The 19,082-nt window shown below is 36.4% G+C and overlaps 1 protein-coding gene across 6 annotated transcripts in view; it reads right to left on the bottom strand.

Moving 5' to 3' along the window:
• Positions 1 to 10,172, bottom strand: part of LOC132179465 (chromosome-partitioning protein, putative (DUF639)) — a 33,221-nt gene extending 23,049 nt beyond the window's left edge. For 5 of the 6 annotated variants that reach the window (XM_059592213.2, XM_059592207.2, XM_059592220.2 and 2 more), the window contains exons 1-4: positions 9,763 to 10,172; positions 5,765 to 5,993; positions 4,210 to 4,357; positions 2,200 to 2,298 (exon numbers count right to left, since the gene is read on the bottom strand). In XM_059592213.2, the coding sequence (XP_059448196.2) occupies positions 2,200 to 2,298; positions 4,210 to 4,357; positions 5,765 to 5,993; positions 9,763 to 9,952 (666 nt within the window). In that variant the 5' untranslated portion in view covers positions 9,953 to 10,172. Of the gene's footprint in view, positions 1 to 2,199; positions 2,299 to 4,209; positions 4,358 to 5,764; positions 5,994 to 7,517; positions 7,598 to 9,762 lie in introns of all 6 variants that reach the window. The other variant, XM_059592242.2, reaches the window with a different exon arrangement.
• Between the last annotated feature and the right edge of the window lie 8,910 nt (positions 10,173 to 19,082).

Consider the following 19,082-nt stretch of genomic DNA (forward strand, 5'->3'; position numbering starts at 1 on the left):
CAGATCATTTAACCAATAATGGCTAGAGGTGCATGTTATTACTACACTGCATATTTTTGTTTAAATTAAGAATCCTTCACAAAATTGAGTTATTCTTTTCTGTAAAAAATTTAAATCATTTGAACAATAATGGTTGGAGGTATTTATTATTATTCCACTGCATATTTATGCTTAAATTTCCTTCATTTAGCATCAGAGCAACCTTCATGCTATATTGTTCAATGACATTTCGTTCTCTTCTTAATGACATTGTTTTTTGTGTATATTTTTATTTCTTTCCTGAACCCAAATTTGAGACTTTTTATTGCATAGAATAGTGTTTTTATCAGGTATTTAAGCAGGGGTGGAACTAGAGTATTAGTGGGGGAGAACAAAACCAAAAACATTTTGGAGGAAAAATTAAAATAAAATAAAATTTGGGGGGGTTGTTCCATTTCATAAAAATAAATAAAATTTAAAAGAAATTTTCAAATTTTTTAGGCATTTCTAAAATTTAGTGTTCTTGAACCACCGAGAGGCAAGGATGGTTCTGCCCTTCTATTTAGGTTTCCATGAATTCAGGATTTTGGCATAAGGTTCTTTCTTCAAGATGATCATTTTTGGGCAGATTTAGAGATACCATTTTTTTTTTGGACCATAGAAGAATAGATCTAATGATTCTAAGCCAAAAACAGCCTTTACATTCGAGATTAAGGCATGAAAATTAAGAATATTAAAAAAATTGATGTGGTACCCGAAAACCCAATTTGGGTGAATAACATTGAACTAAATATGTGGCCTGGTCATTACAACCAAGGTCAACAAGATTATGTAGACCCTGATGAGAGAATATCGTAGTTATCCCAAATCCTTTGTATGAAATCTCTCTGCTGCCAAAATTGAATCATCTCTGGTAATCACAATATCATTTACATATACCACAATGAGAATATAGTCTGTGTATGTACATGAAATATTGAATGATCTATCTGGTAACTCTAGGTTTTCCAGCATGTTTCGATCGGTATAGGTGTTTTATGATGAACTTCGACCGATTCCGGTGTTTTAAAATGTAAATGCAATTGGGATTTACAAAAGAGAGAGTCCCAGTTCAAGCTGACCCTCATAATTATTGATATATATAGAAACAAATACATTATTGTGGAAAATCAACACCTCACCATGGGATAACTCATAGGGACATATGGACACTACAACATAGGATAAAAAAACTCACTCCAAAGGACACCTCACGTCTTTCTTTCTAACACCCTGCGAGGTCTGACCAGTATAGTACGATTCCGGCTTGTTCAATTTTTTTATCAGCCAAGTCCGTGTTTTTGGGGCCGGTTTGGTGGTTTTCCAGTCGATTCCATAGTTTTCCAGCCAGTTCTGTGGTTGTTTGGCCAGTTCAATTTGTTTTTCAATCTATTTCGTAGTTTTTCAACTGGTTGAGTTTGTTTTTCAGGCGGTTCAGATTGTTTATCGGCCGGTTTCGTAATTTTTCATCTGGTTCAGTTTGTACTTCAGCCGGTTCAGTGGTTTTTCAGACTGAAGATCAACTTGCTGATGTGTTTAAAAAGTCTTTGTGTCGTAATCAGTTAAGGTTACATTGTTTGAAGCTGAGCTTATATGTGATATATACTCCAACTTGATGGCAAGTGTTGGAGAAAGAGAGTGATACTGTAATGAAAAATTAAAATTAAAAAAATAATAATAATAATAATAAATATTTAAAAAAATTAAAAAATTAAAAACAGAGAAAGGAGCAGGTATCCCTATTAGGTGTCCTTATTTCTAGAATATTGTAGCAGGCAGCAGCTGTTATTTCCTATAAAATGATGTATTTTTCTTATATAAAATAGTAACATATGGCGAGGGCCAGAGATATACTGGGCCTCTCTCTCCATTGTCAAAACCTTAATTTTGATACTTTTGATACGTCATTCTTCAATCCTTAACCATCTCATATAGAAGGATATCATCTACTTCTTCAATGATCTCAAAATAGGACAATTTTCATTATATGTAAAGATGTATACTAACGGTATATAAAGGCCCATGCCATTTGTAATCTTTCCTATTACTCCTTAATTGATCATACGCAATGTATAATAATCCAAGTAGACACAAAAGTTAAAACCACAAATGCCACTAAAAGTTGGCAGAACTTGCAATATTCCATATGGGTGGTTTAGCAAATAAATGATTAAAAAAAACCTGAAAAGAAGCTTTCTCCGAAATATTTGCAAGCTCTTCATGGTAAGGATTCTCCCACGCAAGCATTGTTATGAATATCAGTCTCTGGAAGGCTGGTTCCTGCAAATGGATTGAGGTTTGTCCAAAAACAAGAAGCAAATGTGTTAGTGCAGTAGACCCAAAACTTACATTTATCAAGAAAAAAAAAATGTCCAAGATTATGAATTGATAAGTTTTACGAAACAGTAAGGTTATGAGTCCCAGAACTTACAATTCAATTCAACTTAACTAAGCCTCAAGCCCAACCTTACCACATTTCTTCCTTGACTAAATTCTAATTCATAATTATAATTAGCGAAGATGTGAAGACCATTTTTCAGTAAGCATTTTAGAGTATATGGCAAGGACCACCAAAAACCAGAACTTTTGTATACTCTTTAGTAAACAAAATTGATAGGCAGCATAGTTTTCCAATTTAGATAACTATAACATCTATGTATCATGTCTTTATCACAAGACCAAGGAGAAAAAAAGTTCCAACCAATTGGGTTATACTAAGGACCATTTAACCTTTGTCTAGCACAACCATTCAGATTAGAGAAACAACCCATCCACCCAATGCTGCACATTGACTGCTACAAAGTACTATGCTAAACTTCAAAAGATATGTCCAAAATGGAGAAATTGATTATAAATATGGTGATTCAGGAAAGAGATCTTGGTAGAAACAACAGGTACTTCTCTCCACTTTGTATTTCAGATGATGTATTCAATAATGGTCCCTTCTAAAAATTAACCCTTTATGCTAAAGCCCCATGGATCACTTCAGTTTTTACTTTTCTTTATTAAAGATTTAATGGTACAGCATCTGAAGAATGTACATATAGATGTATCTAGCACAGTCAATCTCCCAGTCTCATTTAGAATCTCATGAGACACTATAACTATCTCCTGTCCTAATTGTATGGCTATTTAACTTGATTTACTCATGGAAAAAATATATAAAACACCATTGTTTACTAAGCTTTACATTTATTTTGCAAAACCTTCTACCCTCTAAGGAACATCACTAGATCATAACTTCTTCACTATTACCGGTGAGGCTTTGTGGAGATTGGAGATAGACGCTAAATGTGAGAGTTCAAGGGGAGGTTGGTGTTCCACTGGTTTCGGGGATGGCCGATCCACCCCTGAAACCCAGTCGGGGGTGGCCGCACCACCCCCAACTGATTTCAAAGGTGGCCGATCTACCCCCCCCGAGACTCTTAGGGGTGGTTTGGCCATCACCCCTAAATATATAAAAAATAATAATTAATTTTATTGATTTTTAAATTTTTTTTATTAGTTGGTTTGAAAAATATTGAGTAAAGTTGAAAATATTTGAGTTGAGTTGAATGTTAGTAATGTCAAATCAACCTAAAAAAAGAGGGGAAAAAAAATTGAGATAAGTTGGGAAGGATTTCCTTCCCAAACAAGCCCTAAGCTTCCATTTGTCCATTTCTAGGACAGACCAACAGAAAATTATATAAAATTGCATTCTAAATAGAGCTGAAGATAAAAAACCAGGAAAGGAATGCAAGGACCCTGGGATCAGTCAAAAACAAACTGTTTAAGAACGGAACCTAATACCCACTCCATCACTGGTGTAAAGATGGACATTAAATAACTACTTAGACAACAAACAAGGCCATGAACAAGGCAATGCAATTAAAATTCCATTACTTAGACTCCATTTTGGCTAGGTTGGTGCAATCTTAGCAATTAAATGAAAGGTTGGTTGGTCACTATCAGATCTACTTAGTGATAAAATAAAAAATAAAAAGCCAATTAGACTTGCAAGATCATGGTTGATCCATAAATTTTTCTTTAGCCCTAAAGATAAATAACAAAAAAAAAAAAGTGTTCAAAAATATAAATAGTCATTTGCTAATGTGTAATGCCTGTCACTAGCATACAAGCCTATCTGAGCCAATCAATGAACATAGAACAAAGAGTGAGATAAGAAATTAATTTGGAATAAGTATCACAAACCTTGAGAGAAGGATGAATATCAGAACTATCCCGCGACAAGAACCTAAAGCAGCAATACTCGACCAAATAACGGGCATTATTATGTACAGATTCAGGAACTAGTGCTTTAAATATTTTCTGCATTTTCTGCCCAGTCAATCCATTCATCCTGCATATTTTAACTTCAGAGAGTTAAATCACAATTCCTTTGTTAGTCCAATTGAAAAAAGAACCTCAAAACCCAACCAATTCTTGATCATGTAACCAACAAGTCCAAAATGAACACATACCTAATGATGTTGACAAGTTAAGATAAAAACATATAAATTAATGCAGTAAGCAATTAAAGAGCGTAGACTTCAATGAATAAAATGCAATGCTCATTAATAATATCTTAACTGCTACCCATCAACACGTGTTCCTTGACACATCTTTTGCTTTCTCTTTGTTGTTATCATTTTATCAATGCTTCATTCTCCCTATCTTGGTCCCTGTTATTTCAGTCGGATCATAATTTGAAGTCCTAGTGAACTCTTTTACATGTAATACCCCAGATTGTGAAAGGAGTTATGTTGAAGTCCTATACTGAATGTATGGATTTGAAGGTGTGCATATGTAAATTCTTACATTGGTTTTGTACTAAGTGAAACTATACCTTATAAATGATTCCAATGAGCTTCAATTAAAACTTCAACTAGTCCTTTTGTCGATAGCACAAATATAGTTGTCACTTTCCTAGTGTTGTAATAAATGATATTGAAATACTTACTAAAATAAATAAATGATATTGAAACTAACCAAGTAATATCATGTGGCACTGCAACTCGATATGGGCCCCGATGAGGACGTCAGAGATTTGATTGAGGCTATGATACTCTAAATTATGAAAGTGTATCTTAAGTCCCATATTGAATGTGAGGATTGTGAATGTTGGCATGTGCTAAGTCCCACATTGATTGTATACTAAATCAAACTTAACTTTATAAGTGATTTTAGGAAACTCCAGCTATAACTTTGACTAGTACTTTTCAGGTATAACTCAAATATGGCTAACATTTTCTCTGGATTGTGACATTACATATAACAAACTTAGATAAAGCATAGTAATTTCATTTAACTCGATATAATTCCATTCAATGAAATCATCCATATAACTTTATCAGAATGAGTTCCAACCACCGAAAAGTTGTCATTTAACTTCTCTCATACACTTGTTTAATACTAGCAATCATGAATGAAAATTGTGATCTTGGGTTTTATGTTCTTTTCTCACAATCAAATTAAGTTTATCATATATTCCGAGGAGGAGGAGTTCTTAGCTAACATGATGGAAATATATTACTTTCCTTCTTCATGCATTTTTTTTTTTCTTTTAATTCATTGCTACATTCTAGTTTGCAGGGAATAGCACTTCCTTCTTTTTATCTTTCTTTCCCTCTCTTAATATAAGTTTTCATTGTAAAGTAAAAGGTAAAAAAGTTACGAGTGTCATACTAACATACTTCATTGTTTTACAACTAAACAACAGATAACATAGGAGACACCCATATAAGAAACTTCAAATTAAAATATTAACCTGCTAAATTGCTCAATTGATACAATAGCGGCTAAAGAGAGAATCCCATTTGGTGTCCTGCTATGAATGGTCTGTTCTGCCACAAATATGTCCCCCATATCTTGAGCATCAAAAGCATCTCCAGGATCAGGCTTTCTACTTTGACCAGGTTTTACAAGTGGAGAAGTCACTTCATTAAAAAAGTTTTGGGTCTTCAATAGCCATAGGCTTAATCTTTCTTGCACTGCATCTGTCAAGAAACAAACTGTTGGATAAATACCAGAACTGAACACAGTCCAAAAGACAGTAACCAGATTAGATATATCATGAAATTTTCCAAATCGAGCCAAAAAAATAAGGGAAGAAGAAGAATTATAAGGCACACTGATATCTGTACCTCAATCCCCTCTAACACAGATGTAGCTTATCCCATATGGCCAGTTGGCAATGTCTTTCCAAATCGCAAATCCAATATGTTGTTCCATTACTTGATATATACAGGTTCCTCCTATTTCATTCAATACTAATAAGGGTCCGTTTGGGATTTCAGTTTTAATAAGTGTGATTTTAAAAATTGTGTTTTTTAAATCGCTACTTTTTAAAATCGCAAAGGCATTTAATAAAACATGTTAAAAAGTGTTTTTTTTTTATCAAATATTTGTTATGCGAAATCATGGTTTTAATTTAAATTCGCGCATTTTCAAATAAGTACCTTCTAGCCTGCTTATAGAAAGCGCATATTTTTTTCCTATTTTAAATTAAGTGCCTTTTAAATCGCAGTGCCAAACGCCTTACATTTTACGATATATTTTAAAAACACAGATTATTCTTGCGAAATCATAATCTCAAACACACCCTAATTGATAGATGCCAGATTATATCACAAGCGATAACAACTCATTGCCACGTAGGACCAAGAGGCCACATTAGCTTCAAGGAACCGAAGAGCAAGCAGTAGAAGACCAAGTGATGTCCCACAGGGCATGCAAAAATAGAAGTCCAACTGCAGAAGAAGGACTCCAACGTGCAGTAGAAGGACTCTCTAAGGAATAGTCAACTAACAGTAGTAGTCCTAGCAGTAGTAGAAGTCCTAGTTCTATTTATCTTCTTAGCAGCAGTGGAAGTCTTATTGTTTTCTTTAGTCTTAAGTCTTCGGTTTATCCGTAGGAGTAGACTAGAAGTAGTATGTTAGAACAGTTTCCGAATGAGCTATAAAACTTGTTTGTGCTTTCTCTCCAACCCCAATTGGAGTCTTCTGAACTCTCCTAATGAGCTATTATTTCTAGCATATTTTTGTTCGTCATTGTGGGTTCCCATAAAAAAGAAGCAAGACAGCCAGTGAGACTCATACCTCAAAGCTCAGCAGGGGATGGATGCACATTTTTCAATTTGAAAACATCAGAGATAAAGCTGTTCATCAATTTTTCTCTCTTTCAATATAAGCATGCAAACAGATTTTTTGATTTTCAAAGAGAAAGGATCAACCAATGAAACTAGAAAAGGTTCCACAGTCAGAAAATACCCCAACAGATGAGGAAAGATGCATGTAAACTGTTTTTCCTTTCTTATTATCTGCCATGCTTTTTTTTTGGATAAGTATTATCCTGCCATGCACTTAATAAAGTAAAACATATAAGTTTCTAAGTTCGACAAGTACTGCTTGATGATGAATATATTGCACTATGAAACGAGAGAGAGAAAACCAAAAAGTTTAAATCAGAAACTAAGAATTTGAACCCATTTTATTGTCGATGCTAGTAGGCCAATTTCTTACCTAGACAAGCAATGAAGAGAAGTTCAGCTATAAAAAATAAGCTTTCCTCTGGTCTTTATCAGTTTATTGGCTTGAGAAAGCTGGTGACGACATCATAGCGATAAGACTCTGAAACTTAATAATATAACGAACTAAAAACATCAAGTAGATGAATAAAGTGACTATTTCAAGAACAATCAGCAGCAGGACGTATAAGATTCCAACAGACTAGACTTGCATTAGGCGTCAGCTTGGAAACCTTAAAATTTGCATTGGATGGTTAAATCATTCACATATGCCAAAAGTGAGGTATTTTACCACCAAGAATTACGTTACCTATCCGTTCTCAAGGTAATACCATTTTTTTTCCTTTTTCCATAATAAATGAAAACAGTACAAGAAAGGAGTAAGTACAAAGCAATGAAGAAAAAAAAAATCTCTTTCAGAGTAAGTTCGCACAAGAAGAGAATTCTTCAAAACAACCAACTGGTACTCCTCATCAAAGCTTATTGACTCCTACAAAGACTATTGTAGACAAATCCTACTCCAAACCTTCTACCAATATTTGTTGTTCCCCCCCAAACCCCCCACCCCCCCATTGTATTACATTCACTAACCAGCTCTCTCTCTCAATGAGACCTGGTCCTTAAACAATCAAAGTTCTGTGGAATATAATTCCATCAAAAGTTCCATTTTTTTTTGTGTCACATGTGCTAACTCTTATTCATGTTGAACAATAACTAATCCAACCATGTGACGAGAAGAGATATGGGATCTTGTAATTTTAGGAATTTTGCTCTTCATCATTTGGAGAGCTTCAGTCACAAACTTGGATCTGTCTTCTTTCACAATACTATAACACCTCATCTTTTTCCACACGGGTGCTAGCTTATGCTCAAGAGTGTAATATCGCTTCCTCCTCTTCTTTCTAGCCATTGCTGGTTTCGTGTTTTCCTTTTTCTTTTCCTTCACCGGCTTCTTTGGCTGTTTCTCATCTATCATCTCATCTTCTCCTCCTTTGGTTTCTTCTCCCCCATTGTCTTCTCTTCTGCAGGTTTCCTCCTTAAGGATAAACTTCTGGCCTCATTATGTAATGTTGCAACTTGCTGCAACATATGCTCAAAGAGTTGCTCCAAACGATCAGCGGGACATCTTTGGCTGATAACAATTGATGGACAACTGATAATTCAACACTGAACTAACTCCACTTGGGGCGAATATCACAGATTGATTACAAAATACGCACTTTGCCTATTTTGTCTCAATCTTCTACTCTTTATAGCAGATGAAACCAAATTCCTACTCCAAAAAAATCTCCTAATCTTGATCCTATAGCAACTAAACTATTGCTCATGCTTCTGCCAATATCTGCTGCTGAACATCTTGTGGTCCAACATCTACACCATGAGGCACCTTAGTAGTCCAACCTCCCTTCCACCACATTTTTGCTCCCCTACAAGCCTAAGAAGGATTTTTATTTCCACAGCATATCTCCACCACCATTTACAAAGAAGGGCCTTATCAAAAAGACTTATCCTTCTCAACCCCAAGCCTCCAACATGATCAGGTGAGTAAACTTTACTCCAATCCATCAACTAATACTTGAATTCTTCTTGTGAGACACCTCAAGAAACTTCTCTAAGCACTCAGCAAACTATGATGGTATAGTATACACAGAGTGAAATAATTTGTGCACAACCTCGAGAAGACACTCTGCAATAGAGGACGCTTTGAAAGGAACTAAAGGCTTTTACAGAAGAGATAAATTACAAAAATTTGTACTAGCATCAGGGCATGCTGTGAGATGAAGTGGCTGTAAAGATGCACCAAGAATCCCAATGAAGATTGAGACTTGCCCATTTCAATAAACCACATTAAAAGGCCATTTTTCATGAGTTAAATTGCTTTTTCTTTGAGACTATGAATTTCAATTGCAATCATTTCTGCACAACAACTTTTTCCAGTTTATTGTATTATTGTCTACCGATAACAATAAATAATAAAACCAACAAAAAAAAAAAAAAAAACAATTAATGAAACTTAGCATAGTAGTTGAAATTTTCTATATTTTTTTTTCTTGTATATGATTTTAAAGTCTTCAGGTAGAATTTTGCTGACGCTCTGCTTGGTTTAATATTGCTAGTCATACTTACAAGTAAAACTGAGTGATTGGCTTCATCAATGAATATATACCCAGAAACTGAAACAAAAAAAAAAAAACAAAAAATTTGAACTTTTTAAACAAAACATAAGAGGAAAGACTCACTAGCATTTATGTCATTCATCTTCCATTTATCCCCCAAAGACTGCCCAACAATCTTGAACCGGTGGTTATGCTCAGAAAAACTCCTTGTAGAATACCCAAACTTGCAAAAGTCCCTATGATGGTGAAACAAGGAAGCAAAGGGTGCAGCTGGGGATTCTTTCAGCTGGGTCATTGGAGAGTTCAATAGCATTCTCTGGGTTTTCTTCTTGTTTGGGTTTTCAAGAATCAATCTTGAGCTAGAACAATAACCTTTTTGTTTATATGTATAATATTGTATCTAGAACAAGAAGTTGAGCTATGATGAGGAAAGTGGACAGGAAAAGAGACGAAAATAAAAGGTGTATGTGATGGGAAGAGAAGAGGTAACTTTTTCTTTTATCCAGGGTTGTGCGAAGAGACACAGTGGTAGCGACTAGAGAGTTCCGTTGCTGGATTTATTATTTAATACCCCTTTTATTATGGCCTCATTGTACGGTCGAACGAGAAGGGTACGTCCACTTAATCATTCTCATTTCTCACCCCTCCATTTATTTATTTATTTATAGAATCTCGGAGAGTTTCATTAAAATGGAAAAATATTTTATTCAAACCTAGTCAAAGGACTTATAACTAAGTTAACTAACCATCTTTGCTACCTTATGGGCCTCTTCATTCGTATTTCTTATAACATGTCCCATAGACCACGACTGACTACTGTTCAAAAGGACTTTGGCATTATTCATCTCATCAAATGCACATATCTGCTCCAATAACTCATGTCTTTTCGCAAAGCAAGAATTTAATTTCACCATATCTCCTCCTATCATGATACTTTGGTGGGTAAAAAATGTGTGGCTTTGTAGTGCACGTTTATGCCATCACTTTACTTTCATGATCTCTAGCTACTATCCCCGTTCTCATCATTTTTTTTTTTTTTTTTTTTTTGTCCACAGCAGTATTCCAATTTATTTTGATCTTCCTTTTCGGCGGCTTTTCCCATTCTGACCCGATTAATAATACCACTAGCTTCATAATCTTCCATCCAACCTCATCATTAGGGGTGGGCCAAAACTCGTCCAACCCACAAACCTGCCCCGATCCACCCTGCCCCACCTAGTTTTTTAGGGTTTTTTGCTGATTCGGGTTGGATAAAGGTAGGGCGGGTTGCAAGTATAGAAAAAATTTTCCCCGTGGGTTCCCGACTCACCCACCCCGCCCTACATAAGTATAAAATCAAAAAACCCTAACCCTAATTGTCTATTTTGATTTCTGCCGCCATCTGCTCTCTTGCTCTCTCTCGTCTCTCTTGCTCTCTTGTCTCTCTCGCCTCTCTCTCGTTTGCACCACCGCTCCACCTCCTTAGACCACGGGCTGTTAAGCCACTCCCACATCCACATACCACAATCCAAGTTTTTTTCTCTTTCTAGACCTTTTTCATGAATGGGAACCAAGAGATCCCTTTGATTATTATCTTAATATGAATTATTCTTTGGTTTTCTTTTCCATTGTTTATAGTCTTGTTTCTCGGGGTTCTGATGTAGGGTTTAGGAGGAAAAGAAACCTGCGTAAGAGACGAAAATGGAGGAGAAGAAAGAAGAGAAACGGGCAGAGAACCCGCCCCTTCCTGTTCAATCTGCCTTGCAAAACCCGAACCCACGCGGATAAGGTTCACTTTGATTGGATAGCGGGTAGCGGGTTGGATTTTCCAAACCCGTAGGATGCGGGTCAGGTAAGGGGAAAGGCGGAAACCCGCCCCAACCTGTGCCCACCCCTACAGTCATCATATCATATGTAATATTTGAGTGCATCTCTAGAGAGGGCTTAAAATTGTGAAATGTGTCATTACTGTCATGAACCCATAATTTTTAAACACTGAACCGGTCCTTTAAGTAAAAATAATAATAATAATAATAATAATTAGTCATTAATTAGCTTAATTAATGCTATGGGCATTTAATATGCCTAATTAACTCTCTTACGTTGAATAGAAAAAGGAAGAAAAACTATCTTATGTTTAATCAGCGTCACTGCTTGTTTTTTCCAAAAAAACTGGGGAATAGTGGGAGAAGATATTAGCCAAGCAATTTTGGGTATTCTCAACTCGGGTATTATGCCTCCTTCACTCAATAATACCAATATTGCTTTAATTCCTAAGGTGAAAAATCCTACTAGTGTCAGTGAATTTATACCTATTAGTTTATGTAATGTGCTTTACAAGCTGATCTCAAAAGTGTTGGCAAATAGGCTCAAAAAAGTGCCCCATCTTTTAATTTCCCCGGCTCAGAGCACTTTTATCCCTGGTAGACTCATTACTGACAACGTGTTGGCGGCGTATGAAACTTTGCATACAATGCACTCACGTTTGAAAGGTAAAAAAGGCTTTATGGCAGTGAAGCTAGATATGAGTAAAGCGTATGACCGGGTAGAGTGGAACTTTCTTGAGTCCATTATGAGACGTATGGGTTTTGCTCCTAAATGGATTCATCTCATGATGATGTGTGTGACTACTGTTTCTTATGCAATTGTGATTAATGGTATCCCTTGTGGTCAAGTTATCCCAGAGAGGGGATTAAGACAAGGTGATCCGATTTCCCCATACTTGTTTCTGTTATGCGCAGAAGCACTTAGTGCTTTATTGTACCAAGCAAATGGAGAAGGGGTCTTGACGGGGGTCCCCACCTCTAGAAGGGGTCCTCGGTTAAGCCATCTCTTTTTTGCGGATGATAGCTTGCTCTTTTACAGGGCCACTATAGAGCAATGGAATTCCATGTCGAATGTACTCAAAGTTTATGAGAAGGCCTCGGGACAACGATTGAACAATCATAAGGCATCCATCTACTTTAGTTCCAATACTCCTATGGTGGATAGAGAAGCGATTCTTGCACTTTCAGGGATTCCTGTCTCTCAGCTTTTTGATGCTTATCTGGGTCTCCCTGCTATGGTTGGAAAATCACGCACGGCTTCTTTCAGGGGTATAATTGATAGAGTTTGGAAGAGATTACAAGATTGGAAGCTGAAATTTCTTTCCCAAGCGGGTAAGGAAATTTTACTCAAGGCAGTAATCCAAGCGATCCCATCTTACTGTATGAGTGTCTTCTTGCTCCCTAAAGGGCTTTGTCTGGAGCTCAATTCACTTATCAAGAAATTTTGGTGGGGCAACCAAACAAATGGGTCACGTGTGCACTGGCTGAGTTGGGAAAAAATGGGCCGCTCAAAAAATTCGGGAGGTATGGGTTTCCGCGATTTTCAAAGTTTTAACAAAGCTTTGTTGGCAAAGCAATGTTGGAGGCTTTGGCGACAACCCGACAGTCTGGTGGGTCAAATTATGAAGGCTAAATATTTTTCGGATTCCAATATTCTTGAAGCAACTTTGGGAAAACGCACGTCGTATGCTTGGCGAAGTATCCTAAGTTCCTGTGATTTACTCAAGGAAGGTTTGATATGGCGGGTCGGGAATGGGAATCAAATCCGGATTTGGAAAGTAAATGGGTCCCCACAACCCAAAGTGGCCGTATTCTTTCTCCCCCTCTTCTGTTAGGTGAGGATGCCACAGTTAGTCAATTGATTGATGAAGACACAAGATGGTGGAAGCCCCAACTTTTAGATACTTTATTCCACTGTGAGGACATCCAGAGGATCAAGTCCCTTCCCATAAGCTGTAACAACCAAGATGATATTCAGATTTGGAGGGGTACCAAGAATGGAATTTTTTCTGTAAGGAGTGCCTATCACATTCAACAGGATTTACTGCTATGTCGTGAACCTAGCAGTTCTCATGGGACTTCATTGTCGGCAGTCTGGAAAGCCTTATGGGCATTGCACGTACCAAATGCGGAGAAAAACTTTTTATGGAGAGCTTGTCATGAAATTCTTCCCACACGAGCCAACTTATACAAGAGGCATATTATACAAGACCCTCTATGTCCAATCTGTGGGCAAGAGGAGGAATCGGTTTTTCACATTCTTTGGCAATGCCCCTCTGCTATGGACGTTTGGAGCATGGGCAATATAAAGCTCCAGAAGAGTGCTTTCTTGGGACCTCATTTCATTCAGGTGGTTGAGGGAGTCTTCGGTAAGTGCTCTCCAGAGGAAGTACGGGAATTTGTGGGGTTGGCTCGAAGAATTTGGATGCAGAGAAATGATGTAGTGCATGGGGCTCATTTACCCCTCCATCAGTGCTTTTGAAGCTGACCCACAGTGCTCTCACTGAGTTCCAGACGGCAAATGGGCTGAATACACAAGTCCCTTCAGTTTCAGTCCACCAGCAAAGCCACTGGGAGGCTCCATCAACGGGTTGGCTCAAAGCCAATTGGGATGCAAGTTGTAATCGTTCCCAGGAATCCATGGGCTTTGGGATAGTCATTCAGGACTGCCAGGGGCATTTGGTGGCAGCGAAGTGCATTTCCAGGCAAGGTTTATTGACTCCGGCGGGGGCAGAAATTACAGGGGCACTATTGGCTGTCCAACTTTGCAGCAACCTGGGTCTAGCAAGGGTCCATTTCGAAGGAGATGCGAAAGGGGTCGTTGAGGCTGTAAACTCGGTGAATCGTGACTTTAGTCCTCTGGGTCATATTGTAGACGATATTCGGCATGAACTACAAGGGATTTCTCAATGGCACTTTACATTCGTGGGTCGGGAAGGGAATAGAGCAGCTCATCTTCTTGCCCGGCTCGCCGCTTCTACTGGGTCCGATCATTCTTGGATGAATGAACAGCCTGAGTGTCTTAGAGATATTATTTGCTTGGAACGGTCTATGTTAGTTTTTTAAGTTCGATCATGTATACTGTGAAACCCATTCCGCCCTGACTTCGCAGAAACTAGTGGGGACAATGGGGGGTGTAGCCTTTGTGGTGGCGCTACCTGTTGTCTGTCGAGGCCACTAGGGAGAAATTGGGGCTTGTTGAATGGATGTTTTTTACCAGTATTGTACTCTTCATGTTTGATCAATATAAGCAACTATGAATTATCAAAAATAAAAATAAAAAAAATAATAAAAAATAATCAGCGTCAAATTAGATCTGTCATTAAGTGTCATCATAGCATTAAGTGGCGAGATTTTTTTATTTTTTTGAGTTTATTCAAGAATTTTCCTTTTATGAGATTTCATTAAGTTCAAAAATTGAATGTACGATATTATTTTCTCATAATTTACTACTCTCCAAAACTATAGAATGACAAAATTTAAGAGCATGCTACATTAACAGCCCATAGTGAACCATATAGATATTGCATGCATTATTAATATTCTAAACAAATTAGCCATAATAAGTTAGCTAACAAAACAGCGAAGAAAGAAAACATACAAGTAAGTTGAAACATCACTTTTTTCTGTTCTTTTTTTATTTTATTTTTTTATTTTTAAGCAAATGAGGAAAGGGTTATAAGGGAGGGTATTTCCCACTTTTGATCCAAATAGAAGAGAGAATGGGTGATCAGTTGGGAATAATTCCAAACACGAAGTTGGAAACGGCCCATCGAGCTAAACAATGTGCACGAAAGTTGGCACTCTTGGAGACTTTACAAGCCTTCCAGCTATACAAAAATAACAGATGTACCTGAATATCAGAAATAATGGAAGCAAAGTTCCAGTCTAAGAAAAGATCAAGTTGTTGAATAGCAAGAATAATATTGATGGCATCTCCCTCCATGGTTAAAGAATAAATTCCAAGAGAGGAAGCCACATAAGAGGCTAACAGTACTGCTTGAGTTTCACCAATAGCGGCATCAATAGTAGAGTGACGTTTGGTAGCAGCATGGATAATTTTATCATTATAATAACTAAGAACCATAGTTGCAACTGAGAAGTCACTCTTAACTGTAACATCAAAGAGATAATTAAGCCTTGAACATGATGTGAATGGATTTATTATATTGCATTATGAAAATTCTAAAAACTACTCAAAACGACACCTATTCAAATGTCTAGGTGATTCACAAATATTAAGCGGAATAAGATCTGACCTAACAATTAATAATCAACCAAATACAGATATGTAATGAAAAACAAGAACACAGATATTTGATGACGAAGAGGAAACTATTTAGAGAACTCTCTAAATGTAAAACCTCTCCGGGGCAGCCAAACCTAGGAAATCAATTCACTATAAGAAGAATAAGGAATACAAGAAGAATTACAAAACCTTTGCAATTTACTCTTCCTTGTACACGACAAGCGACCCACTTGACTTCTACCGCAGTAACCCTTTCCAGAACATTTGGCACAATTCTTCTATAAGATTTCCTTTCACCGGAACTCCGATTGACTTCACGTATTTAATCTTTACTCACATAAACTAGAACAATATCTCTCTCTAAGCTCTCTGTTTTTGTTCCCCAAAAATACTTACATATAATTGGCAAAACAGTTTGCTTAAATAGAAAATAAAACACCATTCAGCAGTCATGTCTGAACAGGAATAAGTGGGTGTCCGGACATAGCTAGGGTTACATATGCGTAACCACGTGGTGTCCGGACATCCAAGTCTTGTGTCCGGACAGGCCATATAAAATGGACTTGCTGGAAATTGGGTCCGGACCCAGCTTCTGATGGTCTGGACCTGACTCTCAATTGCAGCTTTCTAAAACTTGGGTCCGGACCCAGCTTCTGGCGGTCCGGACAGGCATTTTGGAAATGTTGTCCAGTCTTGATCAACAGCTCCGATCGATGGGCGTTTGTGGTCCGATTGAGCTGAAATTTTGCAGGGACATTCATGACACATGAATCTACATTATGAACGGTGGAGATTGGATTCCGAGTATTCTATATCAGTGTTTGAGCCTATAAACAGTAGCATCTGCATTTTAGAACTGAATTAAGCCAACACAAGAACTAACACATTAAATATTGAGTGAAATAATTTTATTTATTTATTTTGCATTCATAAAAAATAAAAAAAAAATAAAAAATAAAAAAAGATTTGTTTATTTTGCTCTATAATAATTTTTGAATATTCAAAATTATATGAGTTTTATTTGTATTGAAATATAATAGATATCACACAAACATTATCACAAATTTCTTATAATGTTCTAATAATGCTTTAACAATAAGAATTCGGATTTTCCTCTTGCTACTTTTTTTTTTTTCTTTATGCTTTCTTTGTTATAAACTACACATATGGGAACAAGATTTTAACACGTTTTAATTTTTATGGATTAAAATAAAATTAAGGGTTTTATGTTAGTAAATTTGTTTTTGTTTTTGTTTTTTTTTTTTTTTTTGTGATTTATGTAACACCCAAGGAATTTATTAAGAATACTTTGGTTATAATATTTGGTTTTAGCTAAATCAAATATATTTGGAAAAATATATTTGATATCTAAATGTTCAAAGTTTGAACTGTACGTGAAGTAGCATTCTGTATTAGGCTCATAGGGGTTTATTATTATTTTTAGTATTATTATTTAGTGTTTTAAAGTATTGTATATTGTTGATTTTTGTTTTTTTTTTGGGAACTTTAGAATTTATGTTTTTCTTAAGTTTTGCATTCTCAATTATTCCTCAATTATTCTCAAGCCTTCTCCAAGGTTCTACCAGGTTCTAAAAAGAATCCTCCTGCATATGCCACTTGGCCACTAGTATTATTATATTGAGAATTATCTAATTACAATTTTGCCATGCTTTATTATATTGATAAATATTCAAAATTACAACTTTGCCATTATCAACCCCTATAAATAACCCAGTTCGTAATTGATTTTTCATTCAAAAATTTCTCTTCATCTCTCACATATTGTAACGCTTCTAAATTTGGCCTTAATTAGTCTGATAGGGTTATTGGTAATTATCCCAGTTTATCTAATTGATAGCTAAATGAGAAACTGTCTCTCTAAGTATCATCAGAGTTAATGCATAGAAAGGTGAAATAAATCTGAGATGTCTAATAATCATAAAGGAAACAAGTATAATCCTTAATACATAGAAACTGAGCAACTAGTAGAAATAATAAGCTGATCAAACCTGGTAACTGTGTGAAGATCTTAATCTTAAGCAAAGTCCGTAGTGGCAATATTGTCACTCTTCTCTTTCTAGAAATAGGTTTCCTACTAGATGTAATAACTGTGTAAGTCTAACGACTTAGTAAGTAAACATCACAATTGAGTATGACATGAGCTAGTTATTATTGAGGAGAAATAAACATGTAGTTTTGGTAAAGATTTGAAAAAGGTGTTGTCTCTATTAATACACCATAAAATATTGTTTTGTTGAGAGAAACAGGTATACTTCCAGCGGCAATCGCCTATGTATTTTAATTTAGAAAACTAATACTTTAAGGTCATAACTATCATATATGGTCTACCCAAGATATTACACATTCTCTGCAGGGTTGGCGTTGTCCAGATGGACCTGTAATACAATGTTAATTCCTCGACCATTGTACACTACCGTTCATAACACTAGCAGTCCGACTTTGGGTGGCCCACGCTACTAATTATGTATGTCATGTAGTGACCCGCTCTTTAAGGCTGCGTTGGTCACGAAATAACCATTGGATCCAAAGCCCATATAACACATCCACACACAGTTTGACCATATAATCAAGTCTATGTAGTAAGCCCATGGCTATTATATCGCACGTACCGATGTATCATGTGTTATAATGTATCTTATCAACTAGTTATTAAGCAATTACCGAGTTTGTACAAAAATATAGGCATGCTCATATCATACGCGTGTTCAGTTAGTTGACATATCGCATGTTTTTAAGGAAAGTGGTCATAAGTGTTTACCTACCTTATGCGCTCACTTGAGTCCTCCGACATCACAAATCTCTGGTATAACAAAATACAACACATCGTTATAAACGGTACTAGAGAACTACCCGAGTGACACAATAAGTTTCTACCAAGCAAAGGGGTCGTCAAAGCCCTAAACTCACATATTTGGGTCACTGGGCGTAAGTCCTGCTCTCTAGGCGAACACTTTGCCTCATGGGCGTACGTTTGGCCATGGAGTAGAACTCTCGACCAGAAGCTCAAAATGTGGTCTTATGCTTCTAATGTGTTGTATATACCATTCTAGGCTCCTAGTTGACACATGCAAAGTAACACATCATGCTATCATGCAAACTCAAAGAAATAAAAGGCGGGTTTAAAGTTCTTTAAAACATTCTTGGTCTTTGTAAGGAAATAGGTACAAGAACTTATCAAAGCATTTTTAAAACTTGTATAGACACAAAATAAGAAGAATAGCTTAAAAATGCTATATGTTTAAACAAGAAGTTACCTTAGAAGATAGCAAAAGCACCAAAACCTCCTCATTCTCTCTCCAAGTCACTCCTTACACTAAGATTATGATTTTATGAGGTTGGGAGAGGCTGGGGGTCGAAGGGGTGGGCTT

The sequence above is a fragment of the Corylus avellana genome, chromosome 2 (genome assembly GCF_965113065.1).
Source record: "Corylus avellana chromosome 2, dhCorAvel1.hap1.2, whole genome shotgun sequence".
In the NCBI taxonomy this organism is placed as follows: domain Eukaryota; kingdom Viridiplantae; phylum Streptophyta; class Magnoliopsida; order Fagales; family Betulaceae; genus Corylus; species Corylus avellana.